The sequence below is a fragment of the Protopterus annectens genome, chromosome 13.part0, assembly GCF_019279795.1.
Source record: "Protopterus annectens isolate FY-2018-M chromosome 13.part0, PAN1.0, whole genome shotgun sequence".
NCBI classification, from domain to species: domain Eukaryota; kingdom Metazoa; phylum Chordata; order Ceratodontiformes; family Protopteridae; genus Protopterus; species Protopterus annectens.
In genome coordinates, this window is record NC_056747.1 from 161,935,913 (window position 1) to 161,957,162 (window position 21,250).

The window sequence follows — 21,250 nt, forward strand, 5'->3', positions numbered from 1 at the left end:
TAAGAGGAGAATGCTATTACATGATAGAACAAAATCCATAAAAGGGAAGTCACCCCTGATCATTATTAGTAAAACGCACGAGCACTCATAAAATCAACTAAGGCCAATTTTGAGAGAAAAATTGCCATGGATTCAAAGGACAATCATAAGGCCTTTTTCAGCTATGTTAGGAACCTGGGTGGAAACTCCCAGATATGCTCAGAATTAGTCCAAAATGATACAAAAATCACTGAACCCACAGACATTGCCAACATACTGGCAGACAGGTTCAGTGCAAACTTCACCCCTCTCCCCCCCCTAAAGGAGAGAACTATCCCAGCGGAGTGTAGCCTCCCAGGCATCTCAAATGCGCAGGTGAAAGCTGCTCTCTCTAAAGCTAAAAACACAGCATCAATGGGACCGGATGATGTCCCCGGCTGTGTGCTACACGAGCTAAATGAGGAATTAAACCCGCACATAAGGCAGCTGTTTAATCTCAGCCTTACCACAGGATATGTGCCCAAGGAGTGGCGTACGGCAACTGTGGTCCCACTCCACAAAGGCGGTGCCTCGACTGACCCTGGTAATTACCGCCCCATAAGCTTAACAAGTCTAGTCTGCAAAGCTATGGAGAGGATCATAATGGAGCTCATAAACAAAGATATAGGGGACTTGCAGACATTGGACCCGACCCGGTTTGGCTTCAAGGGAAGATAATGCCTTTTGAACTTGGTTGACTTCTTCGAAACAAGTCACCAAGGCCATTGATGAGGGAAAGGCAGTCCATACAGCCTACCTTGACCTTGCAAAGGCTTTCGACACAATACCCCACTCGGGTATTGTAGAAAAACTTACCAGCTTAAATGTAAACCCATATGTCACAAGATGGGTTGCAAACTGGCTTAAGGACAGAACCCACAGGGTTAGAGTTGCTGGCGCTATGTCAGACTCCAAGCCGGTCACAAGTGGTGTCCCACAGGGCTCGGTCCTTGACCCCCTATTGTTCGGCATCTACTTCTCAGAAGTACAGGCCAACATGGGGGGACTTTGGCTGACAAAGTTTGCAGACGACTGCAAACTGGGCGCCATAGTGGAAAGTGCATCGGACGCGGATATCCTTCAGAAGGTTCTACAAGTGATTTTTGCATCCTTCAGAAGAGACTCACGGAAACAGCTGGTGCCAGAGCCATGGCCTGAAGTTAAACGCCAAAAAATGTTTAGTCATACCCTTCGGGAAAAACAAGGTAACCCCAAGCTACAATATAGGTGGCAATCCACTAAGCACAGAAGAGGTGATCAGGGACCTGGGGACCCAGGTTGACAGTGGCCTTTCTTTTGACACTCACGTTGCTAAAGTGGTTAGAAAGACCTTCTACATTGCCCACCTGATCATGAAGGGATTCACATCCAGATCTAGTGAGGTCATTGTTCCCATGTACTCTTCACTTATCAGACCAATGATCGAGTACAATGCCCCATTCGGGATGTATCTCGCCCGACATCTGCAGCAATTGGAGAGACCCCAAAAGTTCCTCACCAAAAGGATAAAGGGACTCCAAAATCTGTCATATGCTGCCAGATTGAAGAAACTCCAGCTCTATTCAGTCGCATACCGTCTGCTCAGAGGTGACATGTGCCTGACATACAAGGCCATGTCTAACCCGGAATTAATGGACATGCTCCACCTCAAAAAAATCCAAATCCACCAAAACCACTAGAGCAAGCGACTTAAACCTTGGCATGGATATAAATAGGACGTGCTGGAGGGATAGATTTATCACTCAGAGACTCCCTATGCTGTGGAATAGAGTTCTGGTCCATGCAAGGCAGAGCACCTCGCTGGCTCTGTTCAAGAGAAATCTTGACCTGTGGATGGGAGATCGTAGGTTTACCCCGGGAATCATCTCTGTGTCACTGCTGGACAGAGGCACAACAAACTAATGGGCACAGTATTTTTTCATATGAGGTGGCGTAAGCCACAAAAATTTGGGCTAGGCTTATAAATGCCTTGGGGCAGATAGCCTAGTATAAACCTATGAACCTATGAAATGTTTACTTAGATATTTTTATACCCCAAGTAGACTCTAGTGAATGTTTTCTCAGGTAGCTGCCAAAAAAGCAATTACTAGAAAATGGAAATCAAAATCTATACCAACTGTACTAGAAGTAGTGAATATAGTAACGGAGATAAAACAACTGGAATCGAGATCTTTAGAAAAGGGTAGGAGCAAACTACATTGGGAAAATGTGAATTATGGGAACAGTACATACAGGGAAGGAGTGAGGTTTTAAAAGAAAGCAAGACTTAAAAGAGCTGTGTAATGTCTGACTGGAAATGATTGGGTAGATTGTAGATAATGTGTAATGTTTATAACTGGGAGAGTGACAGTATGGTTTGTGATGGGAAATGCTTGCAACTAAGATTGTGTTGGTGGGGATTGTTTTCATTTATATAAATGATTGCCTGTGTGGTAAGTGATGGTTTAATAAAGATTTTAAAAAGGTGGGGGGCAGGAATTGAGTAATTTATCTAATGTTGCTGAGGTTATATGATGCATGTAGCAGTATATGTAAAGTATAATGTTTGTAAACGTGAACTTGTTAATGCACTTGGATTGCTTTTATGTAAATGTAAATTTGCGTTGCAAGTGATGCAATTCAGTAAAGGTGTTTAAAAAAATCGATGTTAGCTGCCTGCAGGTGGCAGGATCCAACAAATCATGCTTCCACTGAAGTCACTCAGCAAGTACTGTTATGACTCTGTCATAGTCCATATTGGAGTGAATGACCTACCTCCTATCTCTCTGGACTATATGAAGAGAGACATGATGGAACTCTCGGATTAGGTGTCCCAGACAGGTATGTCCCTAGCCCTAGGTAGTGTCCTACCCTCATGCAGCATGAAACAACAATATAAACAAAAAAATGATTGACTTCAACAAATGACTCCGCTTCTGTTATCGGTCCAGGGGATTCCAGTTTCTGTCAACCTGGGAGGATATGGTAGACTGACCTCGCTGCTTTGCTAGAGATGGTCTGTATCTGTTCCCCCTAGGCTTTTTGGATACTGAGAAAGGCCCTTGCCACCCCATAGTGTCTTTTTTTTTTTTTTTTAGGCAATGTCAAAACAGTAAACTTTCCAACATAAAATCTAATCAAGACTAACCCAAGGTCGTGCTGCTTAATTCTAGGAGTTTAAGCATGAAACCGTAATCCTTGGAAGCACTCCTCATGTTGAAAGGGTGAAGACATCTGTTCTGTTTCCGAGACATGGTTCAAGGCTACTGAGAACACCCTGGCTGTGCAAGGTTAAAATGCTTTCCACACGTTCAGACCTCAAAATGAGCATGAAGGAACCAAAGTTGGAGGTGTATCCATCTTCATTAGAACTAGACAGTCTTGAACTACTCTATGCCCAATTAACTGTTGGGAAAGTACCATACCACATCAATGCTAGCTATAGATCTCCCACTATGGTCCAGGATAAGCACACCGCCTACCTCGATTTACTGGAATCCCTCACCATACAGCCCAACACCATAGTCCTGGGAGATTTCAGCCGTCCTCCCATAGACTGGGGGACCTACATTAGCAAAAACATGCTCATCCTGAGGTTTCTGGACTTGAACAGATAGTCTGCCCCCCCCCCCACTAGGGACTCTAATGTTCTGACATAGTACTCGCCAACATGGAGGGAGATATTGCGCTTCCCCATGCGTATTGCCCTTCCTGGATAAGTCAGACACCAAATCAGTCTCGTTTGAAGTAACTACTGGAATTGACGCACTCTCACTGGAACAAAAATTTATAAAAAGCTTTACCAAAACTAACTACAGCCTAAGTGATGGTATAAAAAGCATCTTACCACCCTATGATCACTATTCAGAAGTTATATCCAAATGCCCTATACAAACATTTAAGCGACTGCATAAACTCTGCTGTACCTGACCGGATCAAAACCAGGTCTTCCCGTAAAAACAGGCCACTGTGGTGGACTTCAAGTATATACCAATTATATAAGAAGAGAAAGAAACTGTTGTCCAAAAGTAAAAGGGATATCGCTTTACAGAGTAAGAGTTCCTTCCAAGCCTAAACAAGAAAATTGGAAATCTTGTAAAGTCTTCTAAAGCAGTTAAATAACTAAAATTGCATCCCTAGCCAAGAGTAATCATAAGGCATTCTTTAACTACATCCAACGTGTAAAAGGGAATGCCCAGCTTTGTACTTCACTGGTTGTAGATGGGATCACTCATACTACACTGGAAGATATAACCAACTTGTTAGTTGATATATTTGGTGCAAACTTCACCCCCCTTCTCTTCCTATCCAGAGAATATTTTAACCTTTCAGAGTGCTTGTATCTGTTGACGACACTGGCCACTTCTGAAAGCCTGGCTGCTCACCATTGCCATTTGTGTTGATATTAATTCACTCAGTATAATTTGGGTACCCTTGCACGAGCCTTATTGTAGCTGGCTTTGGTGTGTCTGGTGGCAGTGTAACTTTTTATAATCTGGGCAGAAGGGGGCATAGCTAGTAAATCTGTGCCAGCCTTTCCCAGGTGTGTGTCTGTGTGGAAATCAAATCAGTGTGTGTGTCAGCAACTTGGAGCAGGGACCAAAGCACTGCTTTCACAGAGAGAGTGCCGGAGAACTTGATTTGGACACTCGGCTGAGGACTTAACTCTACAGCTGTGCCAGTGGAGGAGCCTTATTGAGGACCTGGGGTGATGCCTGTGTGCTCTTTAGAGAAATTGTGCTTAAATGCAGAGAGCTTTATCTGGAAATACTGGGTGTATCCCCCTCCCCCTTTTGTTCCAAGTGAACATTCCTCACCAGTGTCAGTTTGAGGATTGAGGCTCCTTGATTTCTAGCCCAGAGGATGGATGTCACACTCTGCATCGGCTGAATGAGAGTCTGGTATTTTTTTTTTTTTTTGAGGTTAAGATGATGGGGATATCAAAATATTTAAGGCTCTCTTGTCCCATTTAATTGGATCAGGATTACAGATTTATTCTGAGATGGAACAGTGTTGACAATATGTATGGCCTGATCTGCATTCATTTGGTATCATGAAATACTGCCATATTTTGTCAAAATATCTTTGAGATGTCCGATAGCAGTTTGCTTTTTAATATGCTCCTAAAAGACAATAGTCAAAATTTTCATGAGTCTCCTATGATGTTTTTAATCTTGATTGTTTGCCTGTTATGAAGCTTCACTGATTATCCAAGATTTTAGTTAACAAAGTTCTTGTAGTGATAATTGTGACGGATTATTGGTTGATTTAGTAGGGAATGACTTTTTATGCTCAAAAATGATGAATTTGATTCTGTCAAAGGCATTTGGTTGTAATTTGTCATTGCATGATATGGTCAAAGTATTTAATTTACATGCTGTCCATAGAAGTGCAAATATCTTTCAGAATAAAGTCCTTCACACCCTGTATTTTAAGGGAGGCTTTTCTTTCATTTATTTCCACTATTTCTTCTAGTAAAATTGTTTTAATTACTCTGAACCTGTCTAAAGATTTTGGGAATAAGGCTTTATGGAAATTCCTGCTGATTTTAACTTCATGTTTGCAAGACTCTCTCATAAAGCTGGATGCACAGCTAGCAGAATCTTTACAGCTCATTTGAGAAGTGGTCTGTCATGTCTGAAAGGAAAACTAGTTTTATTTTTTGATAAAACTAGTTTTATTTTTTGATAGACTACAGCCAAATACTGTCTAACGTGATTATTTTGTTACTTTGGTTTATCCATTTCAGTAGTTTCTTCATGCTGTCCTTGAGATATGCGTCTCCTTTTTCTTTTCTAGTCCTTGGTGTACTATAATTTCTAAGGCACTTTTAATGTACCCAGTGTACATATTGCCCTTTCTAGGTATGTGTTGTGTTATCTGGAAGAATTTGAAATATTGGCTATGGAGCTTTGAAATGGTGTTAAGCTTTCATCTTGCAGTGTGGTATTCTGTAATAAACCAAGAGGTGAATTGGTTTATGAATATTTTTTTGAGTTAAAATCTATGTAAGAACTAATTTAAAATATAGATAGGATATTGAGAGGAACGAGTATAAACTTGGCTCATATGAATTAACTGAAGTACGGATTTTCCTGAGTATTTTAATGTAGAAGGTTGGCATATCTTCCCCTTAAGTGACCTTTCTAGGTTGATTTATTTGAGGAGTCTGCTAAGGAGGAGTCGTCTCCCCTAGAAATTGACAAGCGAAGAAATACCTTTGAGTGCAGTTGTACTAATGACTTTTAAATTAGACCTACAGTGCATTTTAAAGCTTATTAAGATTTTCTTGCTCCTTAAAATTTTGAATCTTTTTGTGATTAGAAAATGCCTGATTAGCTAGCATGGAGGTCACCTTTGTACTTGTTTTTGGGTGTATTTAAGAAGAAAAATGTGTACAGGCCTCTCCTATTCAAGTCAACTGAATGCATTTCCTGTTAAATTATACCAAGGCATAAATGCCCCCCCATGATTTTTTCATCCTGTAACACTTTTATTCCGTGCCCAACATCCATCTCCTGGGTCTGTCCGCCTCTTTCATCACCCCTGGTCTTAAACTGATATGCACTGGTGATGGTGTAAATCTTCTTTTTTTCTCCCAAACATCTTCATTGAATGTACACATATGAAAAAGGCAGTCTTACATTGTATACAAATGAGAAAAGCACAAGATGATGTACTTTAGTTGCCAACAGTTTACATCACAGACATCATTGAAACAACTGTATTTGTAAACATACATCACTTTTATAAACTATCCAGTCATTGTCAATTAAGCATTATATAGCTCATTCAAATCCTGCCTCTTAAACCTTGTTCCTGGTCTGCATATATTGTTCCCACAATTCTCATTTTTTCCCTATGTAGTTTGCTCATTCCCTTTTCTAAAGATCCCAATCCCAGTTGTTTATCTCTGTCACTATATTCACTACTTCTAGTAAAGTTAGTCTAGACTTTGATCTCCATTTTCTAGTAATTGCTTTTTTGGCAGCCACCATAATTAGACTCAGACTTCACTGTGTTTAGGCAATTCCAAATATGTGGCATAACTCAAAATAATCATTTCCCTAGTCAGTCCAATCCGCTCACCCAGCACCGCTGACAGAGTGGTCCACAGGGAATCCCAAAAGTCTGCCAGCTCATCACACTTCCAAAAATGTGTTCCCAGCTACCTCTTTCTTGCCCATCACACCTTCAACATTTGCTATCCACCTGAGGAAAAATTCTTTGTAGTCTACTTTGGGTATAAAAATATGTGTAAACACTTCCAGTCAATGATCCTAAATTTTCTAGACTTTGTAGCATATTTGGGAGATATGCATATACATATATCCCCTCATTGTCTCTCTGTGAATTGTTTATCCAGTCTCACTTTCTAATCCCTTTCTAAGTACCTCTAATTGATTCTTATAATTATCATGCAGTATTTAATATGCTTTACTAATTGTTCCTTTTTAAATGGCAGCTTCCGTTTTAGATTCTATTAGAAACTCTGCCAGTACTGGTCTTTCATTTAGGAGTCCCCGTTCCTTTCTCTTCGCCTATACTCTAATATGAATCCTTGATAGGGAGCACCTTCTCTAACCTGCAGTCCAGATAATTTCTTGGCCTCTTCCCATTCTGTTACCTTTCCCTTTCTAGTTTATTTGCTCCCAATACCTTGGTTCCTTTGCCGGTTTTCTCCATTAAATTCCAGCCCCCTCTTGCCTGTTATCTGTACCCCTGACCACAGTCAACCCTATCGGCAAAATCTTTTTTCTCCATTCTCATACTGGTTTGGTTTATAAGATACTCCATATTTTATGAATACAATATGATTTTTATTTTGTTCGCCTTAAGAGTCTACATCCAAAAATCCCAATCTCTTTTTATTTCTTGAGTTTCCTCCCTGTGTCAGTATCATTCCTTTCTACTTTGAAATATAGTTTTCCTGCTTGTGCTATGTATAAGAGCCGTAATTGTGTTACTGTAAAATGCCCTCTCAAATTAGGTAATCCTAGTCCTCCTAGTTCTGTTAGTAGAATCAACTTAACCAATTTGACCATCACTTGCTATCTTTCCTTCCCAGATAAAATCCTTCAACTTTTTTTTTACTGTCCACATCATCTCCTCTGCTTGATAAAAGTATGCGTGACCTGTATATAAGACTAAAGGGACTAAAAACAATTTAATGGCTTGTATCGTAGTATCCATATAACAAAACTTCCAGTTTCTCAATTTTTGTATTATCTTCTGTTTAGTCTCTTCCCACATATCCTTAGCTGCCACCAGAGTAATTTCTAATCCATACTCCTAAATACTTCATTTGATCATGTCTCCATAAATAAGGATATTGGACCGATTAGTGTGTGGGTACATAATGGTATACCTTCATTTTGTTGAAAGGCAGTTGTACGATCACACTTTAAATCACGAAAGTCAGCATGTGCCCAAAACAAAATGTCGAAAATGGTAATATGGGAAATCAAGATTCAACCATTTTCAGACTGCACTACAGCAGTGAATGTTAGACCTTTCCAAATGTCTCCAGACTTTGTTATGCAGTGGGGCAAGCTCCCCCTGCACATATGTGGAGGGCTGCACCCCCCACTACTTTTAATATACAAACTCCAAAATTGCACTGCAGTAAGGGAAAGTGTTTCCTGATCCCCGCTATAGTGTGATCTGCACCTGGAATGCCAAATTCAAATGAGCAAATGCCAATGTACATTTGCACCAGTAGTGGTTGATATTTCTGATATCTTGAGATTGTACTTTCTCACTTTGGTGCATCGTACAACTTACTTCCAAAGAATGAAGGTAAATCTACTACATAATTTACCGCTATAGCTTTTCTTTTAGCTTCATTAATTTTGTATCCTGAGAAGATTTGAAACTATTTTAAAATGTTCTAGAGCACTGTAATGTCCCTTTCTGGGTTTGTCATGTATAAAATATCACCTGCAGATAGAGCCATCTTATCCTAACTACCATACCAGTTATATCTTTGAATTTCTGAGTCCTTTAATTTTTTGCCAGTAGTTCTAATGGTTCTAAATGTAATGTGGACAACCCTGCTTGGCTCCTCCTACTCGAGCAGAAATTATGAGAGGATCCACCCACTTTAATTTGTACCTACAATCACTCATATAGTCTTGTAATCAACCTTATAATTGTGTCAGGGAAAGCAAATGCTTCTATTGCCCTGCTCATGAAGTCCAGTCTTCTCTGTCAAATTCTTTCTGTGCAGCAAGACCCACCAATAAAAGTGGTACTTTCTTCCATTCTGCTTCCCTCTGGATCATCAACGTTATGTTTAATATTGTCAAATGTTTGCCTCCCCTCCAGAAAACCACACTGATCCATATCTATCAGTTTTGGTATCATCACTTTTGCCATTCCTTTAGCCATTATAGACATAAACACTTTATAATCCTGGTTTTTAGTATTGAAATGGGCCTGTATGAAGCTAAAGCCGATGGATGTTTACCCTTTTTAGGTATTACTGTTACCACCGCCTTCTGACAGGATGGTGGTACTTCTCTTAAATTACTGTTACAGACCTGGAAAGCTTTATCAGTTTTTCCCTCCTAATTTCCACAGGAATACCATCTCTTCTAGGGGACTTTACCTGTAGGTTGGTTATACATAGCAATTTTTATCTCATCCCTTTCTGTCCTAACTGTAAGTAATTGACTTTCATCTATCTCTAACGTTGGCATATTTAATTCTTCCATGAACATTTCCATTTGTACTTTTTCTTGATTTCCATATTTCTCTGCTTTATACAAATTTTCATAAAATTTCTGAAATATTTCTAATACTTCTACAGGGTATGTTATCTTTCTTGTTATAGGCTCCCTAAGCTTGGTGACTGCCCTTTTCACTTTTTGTTGCCTGAGTTGTGTTAGAAGTTTTTGTGCTCTAGAATTATTATCAAAAAACAGTTGCTTAACAGCAGTCTTTCTAAACTCATGCATATTGTCAAGGTAACCCCTTATTTCTGCAGTTGCTCTTTTTCTTGTTCTGAGGGATTCCCCCTATTTTACAATATTTTAACATTTGTCAAACCCTCTAAATAATTCCTGTTACTGTATAGCCTTATCTCCCTATCTTTTATTTCCAACCTACTTTAAACTGCAGTTTAATTTTATCCCACTCCTTGGCTACGTTTTCAGAAGATAAATAGTAGCTCCTGAATTCATTCCACAACCACTTCCTTAAATTACTTTTTTTTTTTTTTTGCGCCAGTGTCTCATTCTCATTTCATTACCTTGAGTTTTTATTTTAGTGTTTGGTGCATGATCTGAAATAGTTATTGGGTGTGTTTCAAGACCTTCAGTTAAATGCACATGTTCCTGTGAGATATAAAATCTATGTAGCCTAGTTTTTGTGTCTTGGTGAGTAATATGTAAATTCACTCTGAACTGCTAGTACTGAATTCGCCTCTTCATGCCAAACATTTTCATAAATTTTCTTCAAACATCTACCCTCCCTTGTTATGTTTCATCTTGCATAACTTTTTTTTTTTTAAGCCCTCAAACAGAAAACCTTAACAAAAAACCCATCCCAAAATCTATGAACTTTACAATAACACACACAACTATGTACATTTTCAAATATTGAAGTTTTTGCCTCCTAATAAGAACATAAGTTTGAAGTTCATAGCTACACAGACAGATTAATGTTGACCAAAAAGAAAGGTTGGTCATGCTGTGACGCATGGTAGAGCCTGTGGTATTAGTAAGTGCTGTTTGATTTTTTATATTTGTATAACTCTCCCAGATGAGAAAACACTTGAATGCTTTCAGTAAACAGTTCTCCGAGCCATATTTCTTTATCAAATTGTCTAGTGACATGCAAACCAGATGCAAAACTGCTAAGGGTACCTTGTTTATCAGAAAACAGACTTGCAATATTCAGTATTCTTTTTCATTTACATGCTTTGTATTAAACTTTTCTTTACTGGATAACACCTAGGGTTTTTTTCCAGTCATTTTCCCATGCAAGCATGGGGAAAAAGCGCACTGATTTTTCTTTTGTCATACTCTCTTAACCAGACCCTTCTGCTCTTCCCTCCCATCCTCCTTTTTTTCATTGCAGTGCCTACATTTCTCAAAACTGAACAAAGAAAAAGAGAAGGATGTACAAGAAGAAAAACCAAAAGCACCTCGTTATATTAGTATTCCCACTGCATTTAAAATAAAAACTTGAGAGAACTTCATGTCCTAACTGGCTTTGTATTATCTTTAAAGATGTCACCTGGGAAAATCCTGATCGTTTTCAGGGAACGTTATGTTCTGCTCATTTTCTCTGTTTTTTTTTCTTCTTTTTCCCTCAGCCAATCCCCTTCCACTAGACTGTCTCTAGTTTCTCTCAGATTGTCTCCCTGGAGGCATGAACAGCAGCAGCAGCAGAAATGCTACTTTAGTATATATATTTCCACGTGCTAGAAAAAAAGCTTATCCGTATTCATTTTTCATTTACTTGCTCTCTCTCTCTCAAAAGAAAGGTCCTTAATCAGTAATTTCCCCATGCAATAATGAAAAATATCACATTAATTTGAACTCTGTCATGCTCCCTTAACCAGCCCCCCCCCTTTTTTTTTTTTTGTTAATCATTACATTGCCTATATTTTTCAAAACTGCAGAAGCAGAAAAAGAGAAGAGGGGAGAAAAAGAAAACACCTGTTTGTAATCCCCATTACACCCAAAAAATGTTATTCAAAGAAAACCATGCCGCACAGACAGATGCAGTACTTTTAAGAAAAGAACGTGTTTTCTTTACTTAGAGTTAGCGTTCTCCCATCTCTTCCCCTCCCCAAAGCATTTTTTCGAACATTAATGACATGAAGTAGGGCATATACTTGTCCCCCACTCAGCAAACAAATTTTGAAGTCCAATCTTTCCAGATTTTCTTGTGCTGTCAAATTTCACAAATATAATTAATGCATTGTAATCCCACATTACGTTACTAATTTTATTATTCTTATCCATCACCCAAATCCTGTCTGTGCTCATTTCCAACATATTCTCGATTCTTGTAGTCAACTCTCATGCTCCTTTCCTTTTCTCCAACATTTTCTGTTGAAGTACTGGAAAATATTTCAAAGGTGCAGTCTCTCTCTGGTCTTTATTACCAGAGGAACGAGAAGTTGAATCTCCTATTTCACAGCTCCGCTTTTGTTGGACTTAAAAGTATTTTCTCCTTAGCATGCATTTCATCAAAAAATGATTGTCCCTCCAGGGAAGAATACCTTAAAGACAGCTGGATACAGCAGTTTGAATCTTACATATGCGTCTCGGCATTCTCTGAATAGAGGGATGAATTTACTTCTGTTTTGCCTGGTGTACGAGTAATAATTCTCCACGAACACTCTGCTGTCACCTACTTTTAGTATTTTGTCCTTCTGCCACAGTTTTGACAAAATCAGTCCTTTCTGCTGGTAGGATTGCTCCTTACTATTGAAGGTCAAGGTTGTTTTCTTATAGGTAGACTTGGAGCATACACACGATGTCCCCGTTCAACTAATAAGTAACAACAGAGGCCATGACTCAACTCCCTACTCACCCACCTTGTTAGAACTCGAACGCTATGTAATTATCAAACCTACCAATATTAGGCCAAATGATAAACATTACTACAAACTTCTACTCAAAGACCTCAAATTCATTACCACTCTGAATCACAGACTAGCCACAGATGGTGATATCCACCCCAACCCTGGCCCTTCCCCTCCACTCAATTGTAATTCCACCCTATCCTCCCCTCCACTTCTCAATCTAAACTCTAGACCCTTTAACTCTCTTCTGACCTGTCATCTAAACATCAGAAGTGTAAACAATAAGATTCACAACCTACATGCCCTTTTAGCTACTTGTTCCCCAGACCTACTATGTCTCACAGAAACCTGGCTTAAACCAAGTACGAAAGACACACAGATAATCCCACCAGGGTATGATATACTAAGAGCAGACCGAATAACTCGTAAAGGTGGTGGTGTAGCCATACTCTACAAAAATACATTACAAATCTCCCTTGCCACTCCACAACCCCTCCTAACAAACAATGCCGAAATTCTACTTGTAAAACTTCAACCAAACAAACATAAAAGCATAAATATAGCATGTATTTACATCCCCCCAGGCAACAATAATAACAAAACATTAGAGGACTTTCTCCACTGGTTAACTCAAACTCACCCCCAGGAATCCATAGTGTTGGGTGACTTCAACATCGATTGGAATTCCTTCTCGTCTAGCAGCATAAATCTACATGGCTTTTCTCAGCTCATATCCACTCCTACCAGACTAGGTAAACCCCAAAACAAAGACAGCATCCTGGACTGGATCCTTACTAATAAAGATCCTGACCAGTACTCGGCAGGTACTCACCCAGAGGACATGAGTGATCACTTACTCACCTATGTTATCAAATTCAAGAAAATCACCCCCCTTGTTACAACCATAAAAATAATCAGGAACAATAATAAATTGAACGCCTCCATTTTTCAAACTGAACTTAAAGCCCACAACTGGACAATACTCAAGTCTCTTCCTCTTGAAGAGGCAGTTATCTACTTCAACACCACCTTCCTCAAGATTCTAGATTCCCATGCTCCAATACAGTCCATTAGAACTAAAACCAAAACCGCACCATGGCTCTCTAAGGAAACGAAATCCAAAATCCTATCTAGAAACAAGATGTGGGTCACATGGCGTACCAAGACCCACACTCCCACCAAACCTTCCGGCAACTTAGAAATGAAACTAAAAGAATTATCTTAAATGATAAAAAAAACTTCTTCCTCCACATCCAACACAAACACCTTAATAATCCACAAAAATTCTGGGCAGGCTTAAACAAGCTCCTGCACCCAGGCCAGGCAACCACCCCCACTCCAACAACTTGCAAACAACAGTGCCCTGTAAACATTGCTAACACATTCAATAGTTTCTTCACAGAAACTCTACAATCCCTGGCCACACAATTCAAACAAACAACCAGCCCACTCGACTACCCATGCCAGCAGAATACTACAACTACATCAGATCATCTATTTACCTTCGATCCAGTACCCATATCCTTTATAACATCTCTTCTTAAAAAACTAAAACCCACTAAGCTAGCAGCTGACCTTCTCCCAGCTGAGTTTCTGCAAAAAGCAGCTGAGGCCATTTCCTATCCTTTCTCCATAATCATAAACCGTACCTTGTCAGAAGCCTTCATCCCCTCCATATGGAAAATGTCCCACATTATTCCTCTCCATAAAGGTGGTAACTCACTAGAGCTAACCAACTACAGACCTATAGCTATACTCTCACCCCTGGCCAAAATTATGGAAAAGTGTGTCCACAAACAACTGATGGAACACCTCACCAAAAATAAAATTCTAGCTAACTCCCAACATGGCTTCAGGCCAAATCACAGTACCACATCAGCCCTACTATCCTTTTCTAATACCATCAATAACTTCAGAAACAGTAATAAACTATCATCTGCTCTTTTCTTAGACCTCTCCAAGGCCTTTGATATGGTGAACCACATTCAACTCCTCCATACATTAAAAAACCTATCACTCAGCAATTCCACGCTGAAATGGTTCCAATCCTACCTGTCCAATAGGCAACAGGCTGTTCTATGGCAGGACAAATTATCTACATGCCTACCTCTTACACTTGGAGTTCCCCAAGGATCTATTCTTGGCCCTCTTCTCTTCGCCATCTTTGTTAATGACCTGCCCACAATCACCCCCCATGCCACATGCATTCAATATGCAGATGATTCGACTATCATCAGTACTGCCTCCAACCTGGCAGACCTCACTGCTTCAACCCAAGACACTTTCAACCTAATAGAAAAATGGTTCTCAAGTCGACAACTAGTTCTCAACCCCAACAAAACAAAACTACTTACTTTCTCACCCACTAACAAGACTCTTCCCCCCCACCTTCTCTATTACATCCTCCAATGGAATCACTATATCACCAGAAGCTCACACAAAGCTATTAGGTGTTACCATTGATAACTCCCTTAAATTTGACACCCATTTCGATCTTGCCATCAAAACCATCAATAAAAAGCTTGGCTCTCTCTATAAAGTAAAACACTTTCTCACTCCTCACGCTAAAATTACAATTGCCAGCACACACCTACTATCAACTCTTTTCTATGCCTCCCCCCTCTTTACAAACCTAAACAAGACAACCCTTAACAAACTTGCTTCTTGTTACAATCACATAGCTAGATTTGCCACAAATTCCACCTTTAGAACGCACCACTGCACTAACTTGAAGCAACTAGGGTGGTTAGAGTTTTCCAGCCAACTCCATTTCAACCAACTCAAAATGGCTCACCAGATACTGTATCACCCAGAGAAAACACCAGCTCTGAAAACATAATTTACCCTATATTAACCTGCAATCTTTACGCTCCTCCAATAAGATCTTAGCTCAAACTACCAAAGCCAATAATTCTGCTGGGGATTCTCTATTCTCAAACTTTGTAGGTAAAATGTGGAACTCCCTACCGACCATGCTCACCTCAGAACCCTCACTCCTACAATTCAAAAAAAAGCTTAAACCCCATCTCAATACTCTCTGGCAATGTCCCTGTTCCAAACCTGATTAACCACTATCATTTACCCTTCTCTTATCTCACTATCCTTAACCGCTTTTTAACAAGGCGCCTCGCCTTTGTAACTGACCTATGTTTTTTTTATTTGCTGCTGCTGTTTTTTTTCCCCAAGATGTGATGTATCTTTATATTGTATTTAGAACTCAACTATCTTCCTTTTTTTGCATTAACAATGTTCATATGTCTGTTATGTACTTGGAGCTTTTCTCCCCGGGCCTCCGCTGAAAATGGACATGTATCCAGTCGGACTCTCCCGGTTAACAAATGTAAAATAAATAAATAAATAAGAAGTCCTGTTTTGGAATACCAGTCCAGTTGCTTATTTGTGCTTTCGTAAATTTAATGCAGAGTCTGTTCCTTCCAGCTTCTCTGGTATAGCTGAAAATCTTGAGTTTTTCCTATATGCTGTGCCCTCTGTCTGAATTTCTGTTTAAAGCTTCCTTCGTTTGTTCCAGCCTTTTGTTTGTGTTAATATACTATGTCAGTGTTCTGTTTATTTTGACCAGATCTATATGCAGTTGTCTTATATCATGCTGTAGGTTATTGGAAGCCATGCCTAAAGGTTGCATTCCTTTTTGCTGAACAGCTGCAGAACTCTCCCTAGTCAATGTTTCTTCCTCACTTTTTGTAGCTGATTTTTTTTCCCAGGTCTTCTGTATTTATTCCTGGCATCCAGGCAGTGTACATACCAGCCAGTTACTGAAATTCACCCATAAACACAAGTCTACTGGCCTTCTTTGCTGAGTTTCTGTTTTCACACCAGGACAGCTAAAATGAGCTGTTAGTCAGTGTGCATGCATCTTGGAACTCCCGAGATGGTATAGATCTTAAGGGAATCCTGGGAGGGTCTTGGCTATCACACAAAATACCCTGGCTGATTGGATGTTATAACCTACTCATTTACTGTCTCCACGCCCCTCCCCTGCAGTCTTCTGAGGGCTACTACTCTGTTTGGACCCCACCTCCCCTTAGGTAATGTCATTGGGTGCTGTCCCCATCAGGATAGGCATGCCCATCCCTTCCTTCTAGCGACTCTGATACCTGAGCCACTAAATGAACCTGGGTCGCCTAGGCCATAGTTAGGGCTTTCTCTCTCCACGCCATGGTGCTGACACAGGGCATAACTGTTTAATCTTTTTCGTAGTATTCCGTTTCTTTGCTAGGCTTGAAGTTTACTTTTTAAGACTGACCTGCTCTCTTCCTGACTATTTTGGATTCCATTTCACTTTTTTTTGTCTTGCCAAGATCATGTAAAAAGCTGTGGTTATCCAGCTGTGGGCTACATTTTTAAACTGTGGTATTCTACAGTAGCTTTCATGGTCTCCAGCTTGCACATAACTCGGTGATAGTAATCAATAACTGAAGGTGGCTTCATGTTCAAGTATATAGGTCGGTTTCTGGAGTAATATTTATGGACTTCATATTGGCATTTGACTCTTGGTAGGACTTGATGCTAGATGGTCTTGGTTCAGGAGCCATGTCTTGGAATGTGCACATAGTTGTGCAGAAAAGAAGGAGATCTTTAACTTCAGTATCTGTTTGTTCTCCCCATTTATAAACCACTTCTGTGCTCACATGATTTGCATCTGTCCGAGTTTGCCCTCAGTTGGGGTTCCACTTCCTTGGCTGCTGCTAATTACCACCTCTAACCAAAATGTTCTTGCCCTTTGCTAATGGTTCGGATTAAAAATTAAGATGGTGGCTGAACTTTGTCGAGCAAATGTCATACTTTGGCACGTCTGTATGAATGGAAAAATGTAACAGCTGAAAGGTCATTGTCTACATGACTTCTTCCTCCAGAATATACTTTTTTAAACTTCTGGAGATAGAGGATGACTCATTCCTTAGATACTTTGTTACTTCTATTGTATTTTTATGATTTCTGTCCCCTACCTTGAGTGGCTCTTAAAGTTCATCCAGCACAGTTAGAGGAGAAACTATCTGCGTTACAAAAAGCAATACTTTTGCCTTCGACTTGTACACATTTTGTAGTTTTTCTGCTGCATGGCAGGCTTTGTTGCTTTTCAAGTTTTATACATATGGGCTACCACACACCATTCAAGTTACCAGATTTGCCCATAATGACTATTGTGCTAACAGAAAAGCCTTTTTTTCTTCTTCTTCTTCACAAAAACACTTTGAACAGAGCCTTTGGAATTAAATATGTTTTGTGTAGTGCTTTACTCCCCAATGCCGAGAGAGACCCTCTGCCTGAGCCACCACTTTGATTTCTGAAAACCCTTGGAGACTGTTATTTCAAGTCTGAAAGCTCCTGTTGGTCAGCTGAATGGGACTGAGAGGGCTTCAGGGAAAGGTTAATTAATTACTTAACAGAATATTTATTTCTTTATTTACATTTGTTAACCGGGCTAATCTGACTGGACAAAACCTTGTGTATTAAATTGTAAGCAGTTAGAAACATGGCATGTGATTATAATTTATTTAAACTACCCAAATTGGGTTTGAGAAATACAAAGTTTCCCAAATGTCAATAGGCATGAACAAAAGAAAATAATCCAATAGCATACATAAAATATATCCAGTAAGAGGGCTGAAATTCGCACACTGGCTGTGTACAAGTAGAAAAGAGAGTGGTTCTAAGAATATACAGGTAGAGTGATGAGGTGGTAAGAGTATTCTTTGAGTCTGTCTTTAAAATATTTCAGGTTTTCTAGTTGTCATTCAGTTGGTATGTTCCCCAGTTGAGTGACATAACTTAAATGAGGTGCCAGCTTTGGTTTTAGGTTTAATAGAAATTAGGAGACCTTTAGTTCTTGAGGGTACTCCCCTTGTAGATGAGTAGTTCTAAAGAATGTTGCTTAGAGGAACAATTTTCAGTTTTATAAATTAAACTGTGCAAGTAATAAGTTGTATTTATTAGAGAGATTGTGGAAGCTCAGTCCAGTGTAACTGTTTAAGGACAGCACAGTGATGTGTTCTGGATGGAAGGTTAGGTGTGATTTTTAGCTATCTTGTTTATAGCAGGTATCCATTTTCTTCATATGTAGCGTGAAGACTAGTAAGAATGGGAACTGCTTGAAGTGATGGGAGAAGAGAGGATGACGATATGTTTTTCTTAGCAGATTCTGAGAGATGTAGACTAGCTTGATAAAGTGCACCAAGTTTCTGATGTCTTCAGAGAATAATATGCTAAACTTTTAGACAGTCAGCTATGTTAATACCGAGCAATTTATTCTGTGGTACAATTTCTATTGTAGTATTGTCATTTGATGTAGTGCTAAAAGTTTGGTTTTGGTGCTGTTTTGGTACAAATAGCATTAACTTTGATTTCCTTTGCATTTAGGATAAGGTTGGAGGTGAGTAACCGTGACTCATTCGATGAGAAGGACTCTTGAGTAACCTGCTGAAGTACAGTATATTAGGAGCTGTGCAGATAAAGGTAGAATCGTCTGCATATTGCACTACGCTGGCATGCTTGGTTCCCCTATAGAGATATCATTTATGAAGATGTTAAACAATGATCATAGGTTTTATCCTTGAATACCAGCAGAGACGGGAAGAAATGTGTTTAGTATTTGTTTTTACTATTTTACAGCTTGTTGCCTATTTGATGGGTGACTTTGAAACCATAAGAGGGATAAGTGAGGAAGTTTTAAAGAAGAGAGTTTGGCTAATAATTTTTAGGGGTCTATATTATATGAATGAAAGTTCATATGAACGAATGCTCTAATGAGCAAAAATGCCGGGCATCAAAACGCTTTTTCTGGGGTCGCAGTACAGTGAAGATAGGAATATTTGCCCTTTCCTCACTGTAGTGCGATCTCGGAGTTGAAATATGTATTTAGCGGGGGACACAGCCCCCCACAATATAAGGTTCGATGTCCGGTACTTTCGTTCATAAGAGCGTTCGTTCATATGAACTTTCGCTCATATAATGTAGACACATTTTTTTAGGTGTGTATAGCGAAACAGAAGAGACTAGGTAACCTGTATTTCTGTGAAACTTATTATGATAGTGAAATTGAGGAGGGACGTGTTTGTGCTACAGTGGGGATGGAAATCATGTTGAGTTTGAGAGATTAATCTTGCTAATGTAGCCGGGAAGCTGAGAATAGGTAAACTTTTCAAGAACCTTAGAGATAAGGTAGCTATAGGTCTATAACTGGATAATTCAGTGGAAATGTTTTTTCTCCAGAGTGACTGGGCATAATTCTTTTTCACTGAGTAGTTTATCAGGATGATAAAGTAAATAAGGACATCTGCTGCAATTTTAATGTATTCACCTGGTAGATTATCAGTGGTTAAGGTAGTAGGTTTCAGGATGTTCTTCATTCCACATTGCTGCAGTCCTAACTATTGGGTAGTCCGCTGTCCAGTCGGCCCGAATACCAAAGTATATGGCTGACGTCGGTCAGGGCGCATTAGACTGACGTCAGTACGTCAGGGTACTAATGCGCATGACCGACGTCATATCCTCAGTCTTTTTTGCCGCATGGTCCGATGCAGAAGCAATTTTGCGAGTGCAGGTTGGCGTTCTGAAAGTTTCTGAAGTCAGAGTTTCAGACCGAATCAAAGTTGGCTAAGTACCCCGTTGGGGAATATTTTGGTTTTTTCTTGCCTCAGTATTTAACCGGATGTCAGAAAAAGTGAATAACTGTATTTCTTGTGGGAAACAGATACCTCATAGGGATTACCATACTTTGTGTATACCTTGTTTAGGGCCTGAGCACGACATTGTTGGATGCCGCTCTTGTGCTAGATTTAACAAACGCACTATTAAGAGAAGGTTAGACTGTGCCAGGTTAGTTTTTGGGAAGCGTTGTAATTATAAAATGCCGTCGGAGGCTCCGCCCGCGACCAAAAAGCGCAAGGACAAAGCAGCAAAGCCTAGAGTGGAAGAACCGACAGTCCCTGACGTCGGATCTTTAGAAGGCTCAGTGGAGCCGGAGGTTTTGCCAGGTGTTTCTTTGGAGTCTCTGGGAGAGACTTTACTGTTACAGGATGTATCCTGGAAGTAGGCCAGGTTGAGGGGCTTCTCAGGTGGCTGTTCTTCCCTCTCTTCCTAAGGTGGTTAGGGCCTCCTTCTGTTTCCAAGGCTTCTTTGAGAGGCAGGCCAAGTTTAACTTCAGTGGGGTTTCTCCTAGTGCTTCAGGGTCTTTGCCTAAGAAACATATGCTTAAAATGGCAGAGGATTTGATTACTATGATTAGAGGTTCTATGCCCCTCCTGATAAGAGGCCTAGGGTAGAACCTGAGTTTGAGAGTTTTGAGCAATGTTCGAGGCTTCTGAGTCTTCGGCTGAAGACTTGCAGGAGTATCCTCCTTATTCTGATTCTGATGTGGATGATTCTACTCCTTCAGCTTCTCCTCCTGAGGATTTTTCATTTTCAGAGACTCTGCATTCCATGAGGGAGCATTTTAAATGGGAAGGTCAAGATTTCTCTGATTCCAGGAAGAGGCTTAGGGAATTCTTGTTTTACCCCAGCATAGGCCTTTAGCTATACCTCCTGTTCTGAATGTGGTGGAAGATGTTTTGCAGAGGCTTCCCTCAATCCTGATTCTTTGCCTCCTGCCCCAGTTAAACCGGATAGGTACTATAGGGTGCCTGAAGCTCATAAGTATCTTTTAAGAGTCCTAGGGCAGACCCAGAAACTGTCTCTCAGGGGCCTAAAGGTGTG

At 39.9% G+C, this 21,250-nt stretch overlaps 2 protein-coding genes across 5 annotated transcripts in view; both read left to right on the forward strand.

The window, feature by feature from the left end:
- LOC122787852 (C3 and PZP-like alpha-2-macroglobulin domain-containing protein 8) overlaps nucleotides 1–19,303 on the forward strand; it is a 116,897-nt gene extending 97,594 nt beyond the window's left edge. Inside the window, exon 4 of the mRNA XM_044054767.1 lies at nucleotides 19,169–19,303. Within this exon, the coding sequence (XP_043910702.1) occupies nucleotides 19,169–19,303 (135 nt within the window). The remainder of the gene's footprint in view (nucleotides 1–19,168) is intronic.
- SAC3D1 (SAC3 domain containing 1) overlaps nucleotides 1–21,250 on the forward strand; it is a 91,945-nt gene that overhangs the window by 9,193 nt on the left and 61,502 nt on the right. Inside the window, exon 1 of one of the 4 annotated variants that reach the window (XM_044090745.1) lies at nucleotides 18,994–19,012. The exons of the other annotated variants lie outside the window; for them this stretch is intronic. The gene's annotated coding sequence lies outside the window, so the exon portion shown is untranslated. Of the gene's footprint in view, nucleotides 1–18,993; nucleotides 19,013–21,250 lie in introns of those variants that run through there. 4 annotated transcript variants of the gene reach the window in all.